The 16,396-nt window shown below is 40.9% G+C and overlaps 1 protein-coding gene across 4 annotated transcripts in view; it reads right to left on the bottom strand.

The window, feature by feature from the left end:
• The window catches only part of ddah1 (dimethylarginine dimethylaminohydrolase 1), a 224,864-nt gene that overhangs the window by 11,529 nt on the left and 196,939 nt on the right, over positions 1–16,396 (bottom strand). For all 4 annotated transcript variants that reach the window (XM_061883648.1, XM_061883650.1, XM_061883647.1 and 1 more), the window contains one exon: positions 11,615–11,758. In XM_061883648.1, coding sequence (XP_061739632.1) covers positions 11,615–11,758 — 144 coding nt within the window. The remainder of the gene's footprint in view (positions 1–11,614; positions 11,759–16,396) is intronic.

The following is a 16,396-nucleotide window of genomic DNA, read 5'->3' as shown; positions in this document are numbered from 1 at the left end:
GATGAAACAAAAATTGAGCTGTTTGGCCACAGTACACAGCAACATGTTTGGAGGAGACAAGGTGAGGCCTTAAATCACAAAGCACCAATCCTACTATCAAGTATGTTGGTGGTAGTAGAGTTGAGTTGAGTTTGAGTTTATTTCGAACATGCAAGCGTACAGCATGATACATCCCAATTTCCAGTTTCTCTTTTCAACATGTTTGAAAAGGAGTAGGAAGAAGCAGATCTTATTTAATCCTACCCCTTTTCTTTTACATAACACTTGCTAAAACTTTTGTTCACTTACTGTTCTCAATTTATTCACAATATATTCCATAAGTAATAACAATAAAAATAAATAAATAATAATTGGTGAAAAAAGTTATATTGCATATGATGAGATGAGTAAGATTATTTTGAGAATAAATGATAAATGGGTTGTACTTGTATAGCGCTTTTCTACCTTCAAGGTACTCAAAGCGCTTTGACACTATTTCCACATTTACCCATTCACAGACACATTCACACACTGATGGAGGGAGCTGCCATGCAAGGCGCAAACCAGCACCCATCAGGAGCAAGGGTGAAGTGTTTTGCTCAGGACACAACGGACGTGACGAGGTTAGTACTAGGTGGGGATTGAACCAGGGACCCTCGGGTTGCGCACGGCCACTCTCCCACTGCGCCACGCCGTCCCTATGACGGCTAATGAATGAATGAATGGATGAAATAAATTCAGAATGTTTATCACGGTTCATTCTTTGTACTTTGTAAACACTTTAAGTTTGAAGAGTTTCTTGAAGTGGATCATATTAGTACATTGTTTGATTGCTTTGCCTAATCCATTCCATAATTTATTTCCACGTATGGATATACTGAAGGTCTTAGGTGTTGTACATGCATACACATGTTTTAAATTAAATTTTTCTCTAAGATTATAGTTCTCCTCTTTTTTGAGAAGAATTGTTGTATATTCTTGTGCAGCAGGTTATAGTTTGCTTTGTGTATCATTTTATATGGTAGTATTATGCTCTGAGACTGCTTTGCTGCCAATTAAACTGGTGCTTTACATGGGACAATGGAAAAGGAGGATTACCTCCAAATTCTTCAGGACAACCTAAAATCATCAGCCCTGAGGTTGGGTCTTGGGCGCAGTTGGGTGTTCCAACAGGACTATGACCCCAAACACACATCAAAAGTGGTCAAGGAATGGATAAATCAGCTAGAATTAAGGTTTTAGAATGGCCCTACCAAAATTCTGACTTAAACATATGGACAATGCTGAAGAAACAAGTCCATGTCAGAAAACCAACACATGTAGTTGAACAGCACCAATTTTGTCAAGAGAAGTGGTCAAAAATTCAACCAGAAGCTTGTGGATGGCTACTAAAAGCGCCTTATTGCAGTGAAACTTGCCAAGGGACATGTAACCAAATATTAGCATTGCTGCATGTATACTTTTGCCCCAGAAGATTTGGTCACATTTTCAGTAGTCCCATATAAAATTCATTTTTTGTGACCAACAAGTGCTCGAATCACTCTATCAAAAAAAAAAAAGAGTTGTAGAAATGATTGGAAACTCAAGACAGCCATGACATCATCTTCTTTACAAGTATATGTAAACTTTTGATCGCGACTGTAGATATAATTCACTTCCCTCATTTTCCTATCCATTAAAAGAAGAACTGTCACCCCTTTTGTGTTTTAACTAATGTGGTTTAACAAGCAAGTGCTTATTTGCACATGCAAACTGCCCAACATGTGTTGCAGAAGACATTATGGTGATTTTGAGTCATTCTGCACATTCAGACGGATTAATTTTGGCATATTTATGACATCCTATGGTTTTTATTGGGAACAGAAGAGACTTTTCCAATGAGACATTCGCAGGAAAGTGTCTCATTTCCTATAAGACATTATTTTCTAATAAATTCCTTGACTTCACCCTCGCTGTGCATTAAGACCGAGTTAGACCTCGTAGCACAACCAGAAGGACAGACAGCACACATTTGATCTCATGCTGCATTATAGCGGACTCTGGTGCTTCTAATGCTTGCAGTAAAAAAAACTCTGAGGGTCTTCATCCTACTCTTGCTGAAACACACGAGTGTTGCAGTTTTTTTTCTACCTACAGTGGGGCAAAAAAGTATTTAGTCAGCCACCGATTGTGCAAGTTCTCCCAATTAAAATGATGACAAAGGTCTTTAATTTTCATCATAGGTACACTTCAACTGTGAGAGACAGAATGTGAAAAAAATCCAGGAATTCACATTGTAGGATTTTTAAAGAATTTATTTGTAAATTACCAAAAAGTTCTATTTTGGTTTCATCTGACCACATGACATCCTCCCAATCCTCTGCTGTATCATCCATGTATCCATTTTGGTATAAACTGAACTTGTCGTGTTTGGAGGAAGAAGAATACTGAGTTGCATCCCAAGAACACCATACCTACTGTGAGGCATGGAGGTGGATACATCATGCTTTGGGGCTGTTTTTCTGCTAAGGGGACAGGGCGATTGATACATGTTAAGGAAAGAATGAATGGGGCCATGTATCGTGAGATTTTGAGCCAAAACCTCCTTCCATCAGTGAGAGCTTTGAATAGTTGACCAAATACTTATTTTCCACCATAATTTACAAATACATTCTTTAAAATTCCTAAAATGTGAATTTTTGTACCCATGATGAAAATTACAGACCCCTGTCATCATTTTGAGTGGGAGAACTTGCACAATCGGTGGCTGACTAAATACTGTTTTGCCCCACTGTATCTATGCTACTAAATTAGTCAGTAATTACTATATTTTCTGGACTATATTTTTCCAGCACATTGAACTCTATGGCTTATAAAACGGTCCGGCTAATTGATAGATGTTTCTTCGTTAACAGCCATAAGGTTTTGTATTCAACAAATAGTTTTCATAAAACACCTACAGAGACTGAAAAGTTGTGTTGTTGTTTGTGCTACGGCACCATATTTTGGACAAGTTCGCTCACTGGAGGTGATGCTTATAATATGTCTACAGTATTTCCTTAGGATTAGTGCTTTGAACCGGAATTATACATAAATGGGTTATGAATGGGTTGTACTTGTATAGCGCTTTTCTACCTTCAAGGTACTCAAAGCGCTTTGACACTACTTCCACATTTACCCATTCACACACACATTCACACACTGATGGAGGGAGCTGCCATGCAAGGCACTAACCAGCACCCATCAGGAGCAAGGGTGAAGTGTTTTGCTCAGGACACAACGGACGTGACGAGGTTAGTACTAGGTGGGGATTGAACCAGGGACCCTCGGGTTGCGCACGGCCACTTCTCCACTTCGCCACGCCGTCCCTATGACGGCTAATGAATGAATGAATGGATGAAATAAATTCAGAATGTTTATCACGGTAAATAAATAATAATTGGTGAACTAAGTTATATTGCATATGATGAGATGAGTAAGATTATTTTGAGAATAAATGATAAATGGGTTGTACTTGTATAGCGCTTTTCTACCCTCAAGGTACTCAAAGCGCTTTGACACTATTTCCACATTTACCCATTCACACACACATTCACACACTGATGGAGGGAGCTGCCATGCAAGGCGCTAACCAGCACCCATCAGGAGCAAGGGTGAAGTGTCTTGCTCAGGACACAACTGACTTGACGAAGTTGGTACTAGGTGGTGTTTGAACCAGGGACCCTCGGGTTGCGCACGGCCACTTTTCCACTGCGCCACGCCATCCCGATCCTGTTCCATCAACTACTCATTCATAATGTTGGTGTTAATTTTCAATCCATCAAAATAAAAAATAATAATATCAAAATCCAATTACAGGATGTTATTTATATAGTTTTTTCCTTCTCCTCGACCGGTGCACTGACACGTGTTTTATTTTACTTTTTTACATATGCAGCATTATCTATAGAAATACAACGAATTGCTATTGTGACATCTAGTGGACACATTTAGAACAGCAGTTTCTTTCATTTAAAAATTTCAGGTTAATTTTTATAATTAGCAAACTCGTCCCGCGGGCCGGATAAACCCTGTTCGCGGGCCTGATCCGGCATTTAACACTCCTGGTTTAGCTGATTGGAGGGGTAGCTTCTGTGGGTTGTGGGTCCATGACGATGACGTCTGTTTTGTTTGAGCAGCCGTTTTACAAGGTATGTAAAACAAACATTTACAAAATATTTCCGTGCAAATAATTCATTTCACAACGTATATCAGCGGCTTATAATCTGGTGCGGCCAATATATAGAAACATATTTTTTTCTTTTAAGATTTTGTGGGTGCGGTTTACATACCGTTCTATAATCCAGAAAAAAACGTTATGTATTGTAGGTGTCAAGACGTGGAATTTGGTGTGATTTGTTTTACTGTGGTGCAAAGCGACAGGATCGGACAAGGCGTGAAGGTAAAAACATGTCTAATCTTAACTCGAAAAAAAGGAACAAACGAAAGGAGCTCTCAGCAGAGGTTTAAAACTTGGCTCAGAAAACAAAACTTCCACAAAGCAAAACTATGGACATAAAAGAAAACTTGCAAACTATGGCATGAATAAAAAAAACTTACTTGGAACGAGAACAGAGCATGAAAAAGAGCAGCATGGATCATCAGCATGAATAACAAGGGTGTGTAGAGGGTGATGTCGCCAGGCTGACTGCCTGGCAACTACAGGCTTAAATATAGGTGACGTGATTAACAACAGGTGCGCGAGTCCAAATGAATCAGGTGCGTGACATGAAGACAGTTGATAACTAATAGGTAGATAATATTCTTGTCATGGAAACAAAGCATGGAGTGAAAAAAATAGGAACTGACAGAGTGCAAAAACCAAACAGAACATAGCCAAGCTAAACATGATCACCAAGACATGACAGTAGGGTTCATTTTGGAAGGTTGTCCACCAAAACAACATAATTGAATCTCCATTTGATTATGATATATCCATGTTCAAAGTGGTTCCTATTTGACTGTAGTTGAAATGTATATGTTGGATCAGGGACGGTTGCGGTCAAACTCCTTATATTTCACAGGTGCCTTTTGTCTGATGAATTTCTATCTCCAAAGTGAGCGTTCTACCAATCTTCACCAATAAATGCATCCTTCCCTCCCCTTTCAAACCTGACAATGCTGTCTCCTGGCCCCATGATTTTTATTATTGCAGCTCTTATGTGCTAAAAATAGACCTCCAGCATAGCCTAAGGAAGATAATATGTGGCGATATAAAGCGGAATAACTGCAATATTGTTACATCTGATCGTAGCTCAACTGTGTAACAAGACATGAAAAACTAAATCAACTCTGGTATTTTACGGCTATTTATATTTGTTCTACCTATTACCAAGCCAAATCCTGGTGGGTCTGAACTTTGCAGAAAACTGGATCATGGTACAGATATTCATTTCTTACTGTGCCAGATGGTCTGTCGAGGCGCGACCAAAGCTGAAAGAATGTGATAAAAAAATAGATTTTATGACCATGATGAATCCTGTCAGTTTATCTACTGGGAGAAAAACCGACTCTCTGCCGGGGCTCTCAATCCAAAGACGCATATTTTTCCAAATTCTTCCTTCTAAAAATAACTGGCGAGGTCGGGGTTTTAACCGCCGAGCACATTTTGAGGTTGACGTTTTGTACGTGTAGACTGCAGGCTACTGGATTTCATCCTCTCAGATTTTTTTTTATAGGAGTTTAAGTCACCTAAAAAAACAAAAAAAAAACACCTAATAATGATTTAAACGCGACAACACAAAAATCTCTAAGGTGTGTAAAAAGTTCCAGGACTGCTCTTGTTGATCGATTTTCGAGTTTCTGCCACACGGCTGGGTGATCAACCCGCACGTTTACAAGGAGATCCTGCAGCGTTTGTTTTGTTTTAGTGTGCGAAAAGAGGCCAGATTTGTGGCAAAACAACTTGTGAACGTAAAGTGACACAAGGTTTATTGTTTCTGTGACGCTGCTCGTACTTCGAAAAACAGCGTCGACCATTAAATAAAATCAATTATTTCCGTATTGCGACAACCACGCAACATTTTTAACATGTAACATGCTTTTTAAAATGAAAAAGATCTAACTTTCAGATAAGAAATACTGTATCAAAAACAATAAAATAGAATGAAATGCAAATAACTACTGTAGTTTTTTGAAGTAATAATGTACAGTATTTAACTTGGAGAGCGGACTTCTACTATATCTTCTTCTGCAGCTTCTCTATGTTTTCACGGATAAATGTCCTCCGTTTACGTATTTTTTTTTATTTCTTTGGCTACCTTAGTATGCGGCTGCCTTGAAATGATAAGCTCAAATTTTGATGATCAGTTTATTTGATTCATTGGATATCATCCACTTCTTCTCAGCATTGTGTCACACTCACGTTCTTCCTTACCGTGTTCGGAAAACAAAATTATGTCAATCTCTAGCAGTAAACTAATACTTGAGAGTAAGACCAAATGTTTTGGATTGTGGTATCCCACGGTACTAGTGTACATTTTTTCGGAAATCGGGCCAATGAGTTTTCACACACCAATATATACAGTATAAATAAAAGTAGGTCCTCACATCTCTAAGAATCTAGACTACCGTATTTTACGCACTATAAGATGCTGATTTTTTCCCACGCTTTGGACCCTGCAGTTTATACAAAAATGTGGCTAATCTATGGCTTTTTCTTCACTAACGGCTAAATTATGGAATGGATTAAGCCGGGGGCTAAAAAGGAAAACACATGTCAAATAGATTTCTTTTCCACCAGTCAAGTCAAATCAGTGCCGTCGCCTGCGGGTTCGAACCAATGGCTTAAATGTGAGGAAGGACTTCCAGGACAAGGAGATGAAAGGTCATTTAAAAGACCAAGACACAGAGATGTTTTTAGGAACTCGGGTGGCTGCAGTGGTTGTGACCCCCCCAAAAAACTCCAACTTATTAGTGATTGCCAGAGCCCAAAACAAGTCTGCGGGCTATAGAGCGTTTTCTATTCGGGCTCCAGTACTCTGGAATGCCCTCCCGGTAACAGATAGAGATGCTACCTCAGTGGAATCATTTAAGTCCCAGTTTAAAACTAATTTGTATTCTGTATAGCCTTAAAATAGACCCCCCTTTTAGACAAGTTGATCTGCCGTCTCTTTTCTGCTCTGCCCCCCAGGAGAGGGGGGGGGGGGGGTGACCACAGATGAAGCTGTTCAAAGTTGGGACCCGGGTTGGACCACTCATCTGTTCATCTGTTGGGGACGTCTCTGTGCTGCTGACCTGTCTCCACTCAAGATGATCTCCTCCTGGCCCCACTATAGACTGGACTCTCACTATTATGTTAGACTCTCACACTATTAACTAGATCCACTCGACGTCCATTGAACCGTTCGCCCAGGTGGGTCCGCACATCTGCGGTCCCCTCTAAGGTTTCTCATTGTAGCCCACTGGGTTGAGTTTTTCCTTGCCCTGATGCGGGATCCGAGCGGAGGATGTCGTTGTGGCTTGTGCAGCCCTTTGAGACACTCATGATTTAGGGCTATATATACAAATACTTTGATACTCTTTGAAGATGCAGGAAAGTAGAGCTCAATGCGCAGGTAAGATGATTTCAATATAAACTCCACATAGGAGGAAGCTGTCATACATGTAACGGAAGTTCTTAACATAGCAATCCTCGAGCGCTGAGGAGCAGGCATGAATAGCAGCCTGCTGATTGACACCAGGTGTGGCCATGCTGCCAATTAGCAGCAGGTGAGGGGAAACAGCGCTCAGGGAGATATGCAGGAAATGTAACAAAAATGAGAGCGCTGACAGGAAATAAACATCAGACAAGGAAACAAACAGAAATCAAGTGACAGATCGTCATGAGATTGAGTTGTACGAGAACGTTGCATTTTGTGAAATAAAGAAAGACAAACTGAAAATCTGTCTGAGCCGCCTTCCTTGGAACGTTACAATATTGACGGACGGCACAGCACGGGGACCGTGCGCTGTGTTGATGTTATACGTATCTTCTGGATAATTATTTGGCGGGCAGCTGTGACTCACGCGTTGTTTTAAAGATACACTGTCTACTGATTGCTAGTCTCGTGCAAGATGGCGCTGCTGTAGTGGCTGCTGGTGGCAGGAGCTCTGTGCTCTTGTGTCATCCTTTTGTGTTCCTGGTGTTTCCCTCTTGTTTACATGTGTTTTTCTTTTTTTTGCCTTTTGGTTCTGAAGCCCTTTAGGAGCTGTATGACAAGTGGTAGCACTTTTGTGACTTCAGTTGTGCTTTTTTATGAACTTCTGGGTAGAGATGTCCGATAATATCGGACTGCAGATATTATCGGCCGATAAATGCTTAAAAATGCAATATCGGAAATTATCGGTATTAGTTTCAAAAATTAAAATGTATGACTTTTTAAAACGCCGTTGTACGGCGTTGAGTAGCATGTTGCCTTGGCAACATCAATATTTCTTTAACTTACAAAACCCGTTGAGTTGGGAAATTGTGTTAGGGGTCAACAAAAACAGAATACAATGATTTGCAAATAATTTTCAACCCATGTTCAATTGAATGCACTACAAAGACAAGATTGCAGCATCGCGTGGACATCGGGGGCGGTACCTCTGGATTGGCAGACCGGGGTGGTGGTTCCTCTCTTTAAGAAGGGGGACCGGAGGGTGTGTTCCAACTATCGTGGGATCACACTCCTCAGCCTTCCCGGTAAGGTTTATTCAGGTGTACTGGAGAGGAGGCTACGCCGGAGAGTCGAACCTCGGATTCAGGAGGAACAGTGTGGTTTTCGTCCTGGTCGTGGAACTGTGGACCAGCTCTATACTCTCGGCAGGGTTCTTGAGGGTGCATGGGAGTTTGCCCAACCAGTCTACATGTGCTTTGTGGACTTGGAGAAGGCATTCGACCGTGTCTCTCGGGAAGTCCTGTGGGGAGTGCTCAGAGAGTATGGGGTATCGGACTGTCTTATTGTGGCGGTCCGTTCCCTGTACGATCAGTGCCAGAGTTTGGTCCGCATTGCCGGCAGTAAGTCGAACACATTTCCAGTGAGGGTTGGACTCCGCCAAGGCTGTCCTTTGTCACCGATTCGGTTCATAACTTTTATGGACAGAATTTCTAGGCGCAGTCAAGGCGTTGAGGGGTTCCGGTTTGGTGACCGCAGGATTAGGTCTCTGCTTTTTGCAGATGATGTGGTCCTGATGGCTTCATCTGACCGGGATCTTCAGCTCTCACTGGATCGGTTCGCAGCCGAGTGTGAAGCGACCGGAATGAGAATGAGCACCTCCAAGTCCGAGTCCATGGTTCTCGCCCGGAAAAGGGTGGAGTGCCATCTCCGGGTTGGGGAGGAGACCCTGCCCCAAGTGGAGGAGTTCAAGTACCTAGGAGTCTTGTTCACGAGTGAGGGAAGAGTGGATCGTGAGATCGACAGGCGGATCGGTGCGGCGTCTTCAGTAATGCGGCCGTTGTACCGATCCGTTGTGGTGAAGAAGGAGCTGAGCCGGAAGGCAAAGCTCTCAATTTACCGGTCGATCTACGTTCCCACCCTCACCCATGGTCATGAGCTTTGGGTCATGACCGAAAGGATAAGATCACGGGTACAAGCGGCCGAAATGAGTTTCCTCCGCCGTGTGGCGGGGCTCTCCCTTAGAGATAGGGTGAGAAGCTCTGCCATCCGGGAGGAGCTCAAAGTAAAGCCGCTGCTCCTCCACATTGAGAGGAGCCAGATGAGGTGGTTCGGGCATCTGGTCAGGATGCCACCCGAACGCCTCCCTAGAAAGGTGTTTAGGGCACGTCCAATCGGTAGGAGGCCACGGGGAAGACCCAGGACACGTTGGGAAGACTATGTCTCCCGGCTGGCCTGGGAACGCCTCGGGATCCCCCGGGAAGAGCTAGATGAAGTGGCTGGGGAAAGGGAAGTCTGGGTTTCCCTGCTTAGGCTGTTGCCCCCGCGACCCGACCTCGGATAAGCGGAAGAAGATGGATGGATGGACAAAGACAAGATGTTTGATGTTCAAACTCATGAACTTGTTTTTTTTTTTGCAAATAGTAATTAACTTAAAATTTCATGGCTGCAACACGTGCCAAAATAGTTGGGAAAGGGCATGTTCACCACTGTGTTGCATCACCTTTTCTTTTAACAACACTCAATAAACGTTTGGGAACTGAGGAAACTAATTGTTGAAGTTTTGGAAGTGAACTTCTTTCCCATTCTTGTTTTATGTAGAGCTTCAGTCATTCAACAGTCCGGGGTCTCCGCTGTTGTATTTTACGCTTCATAATGTGCCACACATTTTCGATGGGAGACAGGTCTGGACTGCAGGTGGGCCAGGAAAGTACCCGCACTCTTTTTTACGAAGCCACGTTAATGTAACACGTGCTGAATGTAGCTTGGCATTGTCTTGCTGAAATAAGCAGGGGCGTCCACTAAATAGACGGCGCTTAGATGGCAGCATATGTTGTTTCAAAACCTGTATGTACAATTCAGCACTAATGGTGCCTTCACAGATGTGTAAGTTACCATCACATACACATCACAGATGCTGGCCTTGAACTTTGCGTCGACAACAGTCTGAATGGTTCACTTCCCCTTTGGTGCGGATAACACAATGTCGAATATTTCCAAAAACAATTTGAAATGTGGACTCGTCAGACCACAAAACACTTTTCCACTTTGCATCAGTCCATCTTAGATGATCTCCGGCCCAGATAAGCCAACAGGGTTTCTGGATGTTGTTGATAAATGGCTTCCGCTTTGCATAGTAGAGCTTTAACTTGCACTTACAGATGTAGCGACAAACTGTATTTAGTTACAGTGGTTTTCTGAAGTGTTCCTGAGCCCATGTGGGGATATCCTTCAGAGATTGATGTCGGTTTTTGATACAGTGCCGTCTGAGGGATCGAAGGTCAAGGTCATTCAATGTTGGTTTATGGCCATGCCGCTTACGTGGAGTGATTTCTCCAGATTCTCTGAATCTTTTGATGATATTATGGACCGTAGATGTTGAAATTCCTAAATTTCTTGCAATTGCATTTTGAGAAACGTTTTTCTTAAACTGTGTGAATACTTGCTCACGCAGTTGTGGACAAACAGGTGTACCTCGCCCCATCATTCCTTGTGAAAGACTAAGCATTTTTTGCGAACCTGTTTTTATAGCCAATCATGGCACCCACCTGTTTCCAATTAGCCTGCACACCTGTGGGATGTTCCAAATAAGTGTTTGATGAGCATTCCTCAACTTTATCAGTATTTATTGCCACCTTTCCCAACTTCTTTGTCACATGTTGCTGGCATCGAATTCAAAAGTTAAGGATTATTTGCAAAAAAAAATGTTTATCAGTTTGAACATCAAATATGTTGTCTTTGTAGCATATTCAACTGAATATGGGTTGAAAATGATTCGCAAATCATCGTATTCCGTTTATATTTACATCTAACACAATTTCCCAACTCAAATGGAAATGGGGTTTGTACTTACCTTACTACACAAATCATGTCCAAGCCTCTAATAATTGTTTCAGTCATGGTGCTATTTTGTGTAATTCACTATGTGGGCAGTTTGTTTATTGTTGCTTCGCCACATTTCTTTCTTATCTGCAGCAGAACTCAAACCCCAATCGCCTGGTTTTAAAGCCCAAGTCCTAAATGAACAAGCAAACTGTTACCTTTGCACTTTCTGGAAACTCCTCTGGTGTACAATGCAGAAGCACATGTCCTTTATTGGGTAGATTCATGTAGATGCAGTTGGCAGCAAGGTCATCAGGCACCGTCAGCTTGTCGTAACGATGATCACTCATTTGCTGCATGATCTGCACGCACAAATAAACACACACAGGAAATAGAGGTTAAAAAAATAAAACTAAAAAATAGGGAAACAGAAAGACACTTTTTGAGTGAGAAGCAAGGCCACAATCCTAAGTCAGCACAGCCTGGCTCTGCCAAACCGCTCTCGGGGGCCTGGGGCGTTAATGGAGAACACAGGAGCAGACATTCTTCTTCAGCAGATGTCACATTATTTATGTAATCCAATGGAGGCGAAGGTGGGACTGGACGTGCACGGAGAGAGTTTGAGACGGACGACTCCCATGTTGCCAAGAGGAAGTGGGGGCGGGAGGTGATCGGTGGGTGAGGATGTTATGACCAGAAAAGAGGCAGGTGTCTCTTCATGTTTACGAGTGGAACGTGCGGACGGATACTACTGAGACAAAAAGGGAAGGAGAGTCGAAAGCATATTCAAAATGTCAACAGTCGTAAAAAGTATCTTAAAAACAATTTTTCAAAGCCTGATATAGACCTGACAATGTGATCCTTTTTCCCTTCCAAAAATATTGTCTACTGCAGGGGTCACCAAACTTTTTGAAACCAAGAGCTACTTCTTGGGTACTGATTAATGCGAAGGGCTACCAGTTTGATACACACTTAAATAAATTGCCAGAAATAACCAATTTGCTCAGTTTACCTTTAATAAATAAATCTATATATTTACATATATACAAAAAAATGGGTATTTCTGTCTGTCATTCCGTCGTACATTTTTTTCCTTTTACGGAAGGTTTTTTGTAGAGAATAAATGATGAAAAATACACTTAATTGAACGGTTTAAAAGAAGAAAAAACAGGAAAAAAATAAAAATTTATTTTTGAAATATAGTTTAGCTTCAATTTCGACTCTTTACAATTAAAAATTCAACCGGAAAAAAACAAGAGAAAAACTAGCTAATTCGAATTTTTTTGAAATAATTAAAAAAATAATTTATGGAACATCATTAGTAATTTGGTTAAGATTAATTTTAGAATTTTGATGACATGTTTCAAATAGGTTAAAATCCAATCTGCATTTTGTTTGAATATATAACAAATTGGACCAAGCTATATTTCTAACAAAGACAAATCATTATTTATTCTAGATTTTCCAGAACAAAAATTTTAAAAGAAATTCAAAAGACTTTGAAATAAGATTTAAATTTGATTCTAAAGATTTTGTAGATTTGCCAAAATATTTTTGGCAAATATTTTTAATTTTAATCATAGTAAGTTTGAAGAAATATTTCACAAATATTCTTCATCAAAAAAACAGAAGCTAAAATGAAGAATTACATCAAAATGTATTTGTTATTCTTTACAATATATAAATAATTTTACTTGAACATTGATTTAAATTGTCAGGAAAGAAGAGGAAGGAATTTAAAAGGTAAAAAGGTATATGTGTTTAAAAACCCTAAAATCATTTTTAAGGTTGTATTTTTCTCTAAAAATGTCTTTCTGAAAGTAATAAGAAGCAAAGTAGAAAAATAAATGAATTTATTTGAACAAGTGAAGACCAAATCTTTAAAATATTTTCTTGGATTTTCAATTCCATTTGAGTTTTGTCTCTCTTAGAATTAAAAATGTCAAGCAAAGCGAGACCAGCTTGCTAGTAAATAAATACAATTTAAAAAATAGAGGCAGCTCACTGGTAAGTGCTGCTATTTGAGCTATTTTATGAACAAGCCAGCGGGCGACTCATCTGGTCCTAACAGGCAACCTGGCGTTGGTGACCCCTGGTCTACTGCCTTACTGAGCTGAGAATAGTTTATTCTGTTCTCATGATCAAGTTATGTGTGATGGATGTTTTGGTGGTTAGATACAAAAGTGTGTGTTGGAACGGGGCTGTGTTTGCTACTCCATTGAGCAAAAGATACATCAATTTTCAGCTGTAGTGAGAAACTGACTTATTTTTTGTTTACACGTAACCCGCTGATTTGCCCAGGGACAAAGTTAGGGTCCACAGGTTTAGAGTTGAGAGTGCTAACCAACAGAGCTGTCAACTCAATGACCAGCACAACTCTTTAAAGCGGGAGTGTCAAACTCATTTTAGCTCAGGGGCCGCATGAGGGAAAATCTATTACCAAGTGGGCCGTAATGGTAAAATTAAAGACAACTCCAAGTTGTTTTCTTTGTTTCACTTTGGCCAAAAATAGAACAAGCACATGCTGAAAAAGTACCAATCACAAATAATCCTCTGGACTAAACATTACAAGCTTGTTGAAAATTCTGAAGAAATTGGTGCAGCTTCAAAAACACAATGAGGTTAGGCTTGGTCTCAGTGTATCTACAAAGCCAGGATTCAACTTTAAGTCACAGTCCTTCTGCGATTGAACAAAAAACATAACATGTAAACTCTTCTAGTACAGATGTCCGATAATGGCTTTTGCCGATATCCGATATTGTCCAACTCTTAATTACCGATACCGATATATACAGTTGTGGAATTAACACATTATTATGCCTAATTTTATTGTGATGCACCGCTGGATGCATTAAACAATGTAACAAGGTTTTCCCCAAAAAATCAACTCAAGTTATAAAAATGCCAATATGGCACTCCCATATTTATTATTGAAGTCAAAAAGTGCATTAGTTTTTTTTAACATGCCTCAAAACAGCAGCTCTGAATTTGGGACATGCTCTCCCTGAGAGAGCATGAGGAAGTTGAGGTGGGGGGGTGGGGGGTGGGGGGTTGAGGTTGGGGGGTAGGGTGTAGCAGGGGTGTATATTGTGGCGTCCCGGAAGAGTTAGTGCTGCAAGGGGTTCTGGGTATTTGTTCTGTTGTGTTTGTGTTGCGTCACTCCCGAAATGTGTTCGTCATTCTTGTTTGGTGTGGGTTCACAGTGTAGAGCATATTTGTAACAGTGTTAAAGTTGTTTAAACGGCCACCCTCAGTGTGACCTGTATGGCTTTTGACCAAGTATGCCTTGCATTCACTTGTGTGTGTGTAAAAAGCCTTTGATATTATGTGACTGGGTCGGCACGCAAAGGCAGTGCCTTCAAGGTTTATTGCCGCTCTGCTCTTCTCCCTGCGTCCATGTACACAGCGGCGTTGTAAAAAGTCATAAATTTAAATTTTTTTAAAACCGATACCGATAATTTACGATATTAAATTTTAAAGCATTTATCGGCCGATAATATCAGCAGGCCGATATTATCGGACATCTCTGTCTTCTAGGTATTAAATTCCTAAATGTATCAATCTAGTACTAACTCAAAAAAACGTAAGAAACGGAGGTAAAAACTATTCAAAAGGGTTAAGTTCACTTTTCTCGTGTTTGACAGAGACATTTTGGTGGAGGAAGGATGCAAAATAACAATGTGTTTGAAGCAGAAGACATAAAACATCAGGTTTTAACTTTGATGTAAGTCGAGGAGGAGGAGCCACAGTCACCCTTTACTGTGTACCTCCTGCTTGTATAAATCGTTTGCTTGCCTAACAGAATTGATATTGTGACATCCAGTGGACACATTTAGAGCAGGAGTTTCTTTCATTCCAAAAAAAAAAAATCAGCTAATCTTTATACTTTGCAAACTCATCACGCGGGCCGGATAAAACCTGTTCGCGGGCCGTACATTTGACACCCCTGCTTTAAGGCATCGGTGATTGAGTTTTACCAACATACTCTCACACGGCTGTAACGGTGGTGATCAGCGCAGTCAGAGGTGAATGTGATTTAAGTGCAGCAGAGCTAGGCAATGAGCAAAAAGCCTTGAGGTTTCAGCTCATAGTCCAGCACCCTCAAACCTCTGGACCAGCTGGAATCTGTTCCATACACACTTAGTACAACATTTAAGGTGAAGTACCTTATTATTGTTCTATGTTGGGGATTCATGTAAATGCATGTCTGTTGCCCAATAAAACACAAACATCTACCATATTTTTTGGATTAAAAGTCGCTCCGGAGTATAAATCGCACCGGCCGAAAATGCATAACAAAGAAGGAAAAAACATGTATAAGTCGCACAAGACCAGTGGTTCTTAAAGGGGAACATTATCACCAGACCTATGTAAGCGTCAATATATACCTTGATGGTGCAGAAAAAATACCATATATTTTTTTAACCGATTTCCGAACTCTAAATGGGTGAATTTTGGCGAAATAAACGCCTTCCTGTTCATCGCTCTTTTTGCGATGACGTCAGAACGTGACGTCTCCGAGGTAATACAGCCGCCATTTTCATTTTCAACACATTACAAACACCGGGTCTCAGCTCTGTTATTTTCCATTTTTTTGACTATTTTTGGGAACTTTGGAGACATCATGCCTCATTGGTGTGTTGTCGGAGGGTGTGACAAAACTAACAGGGAGGGATTCAAGTTGCACCACTGGCCCTAAGATGCGGAAGTGTCAGCCGCCAGACCCCCATTGAATGTGCCAAAGTGTTTCCACATTTTACCGGCGATGACAGATGTGGCACAGAGATGTATGGATAACCTGCAGATGCATTTGCAACGATAAATTCAATGAAATCACAAAGGTGAGTTTTGTTGATGTTGACTTATGTGCTAATCAGACATATTTGGTTGCGGCGTGACTGCCAGCTAATCGATGCTAAAATGCTATGCTAATCAATGCTAACATGCTATTTACCCGCGGTGCTAAAGCAGACATGGCGCAGAGATGTATGGATAACCTG

The sequence above is a fragment of the Nerophis ophidion genome, linkage group LG22 (genome assembly GCF_033978795.1).
Source record: "Nerophis ophidion isolate RoL-2023_Sa linkage group LG22, RoL_Noph_v1.0, whole genome shotgun sequence".
Lineage (NCBI taxonomy): Eukaryota > Metazoa > Chordata > Actinopteri > Syngnathiformes > Syngnathidae > Nerophis > Nerophis ophidion.
Note: the sequence above shows the minus strand (reverse complement) of the source record. Positions and strands in the feature narration are given on the sequence as shown.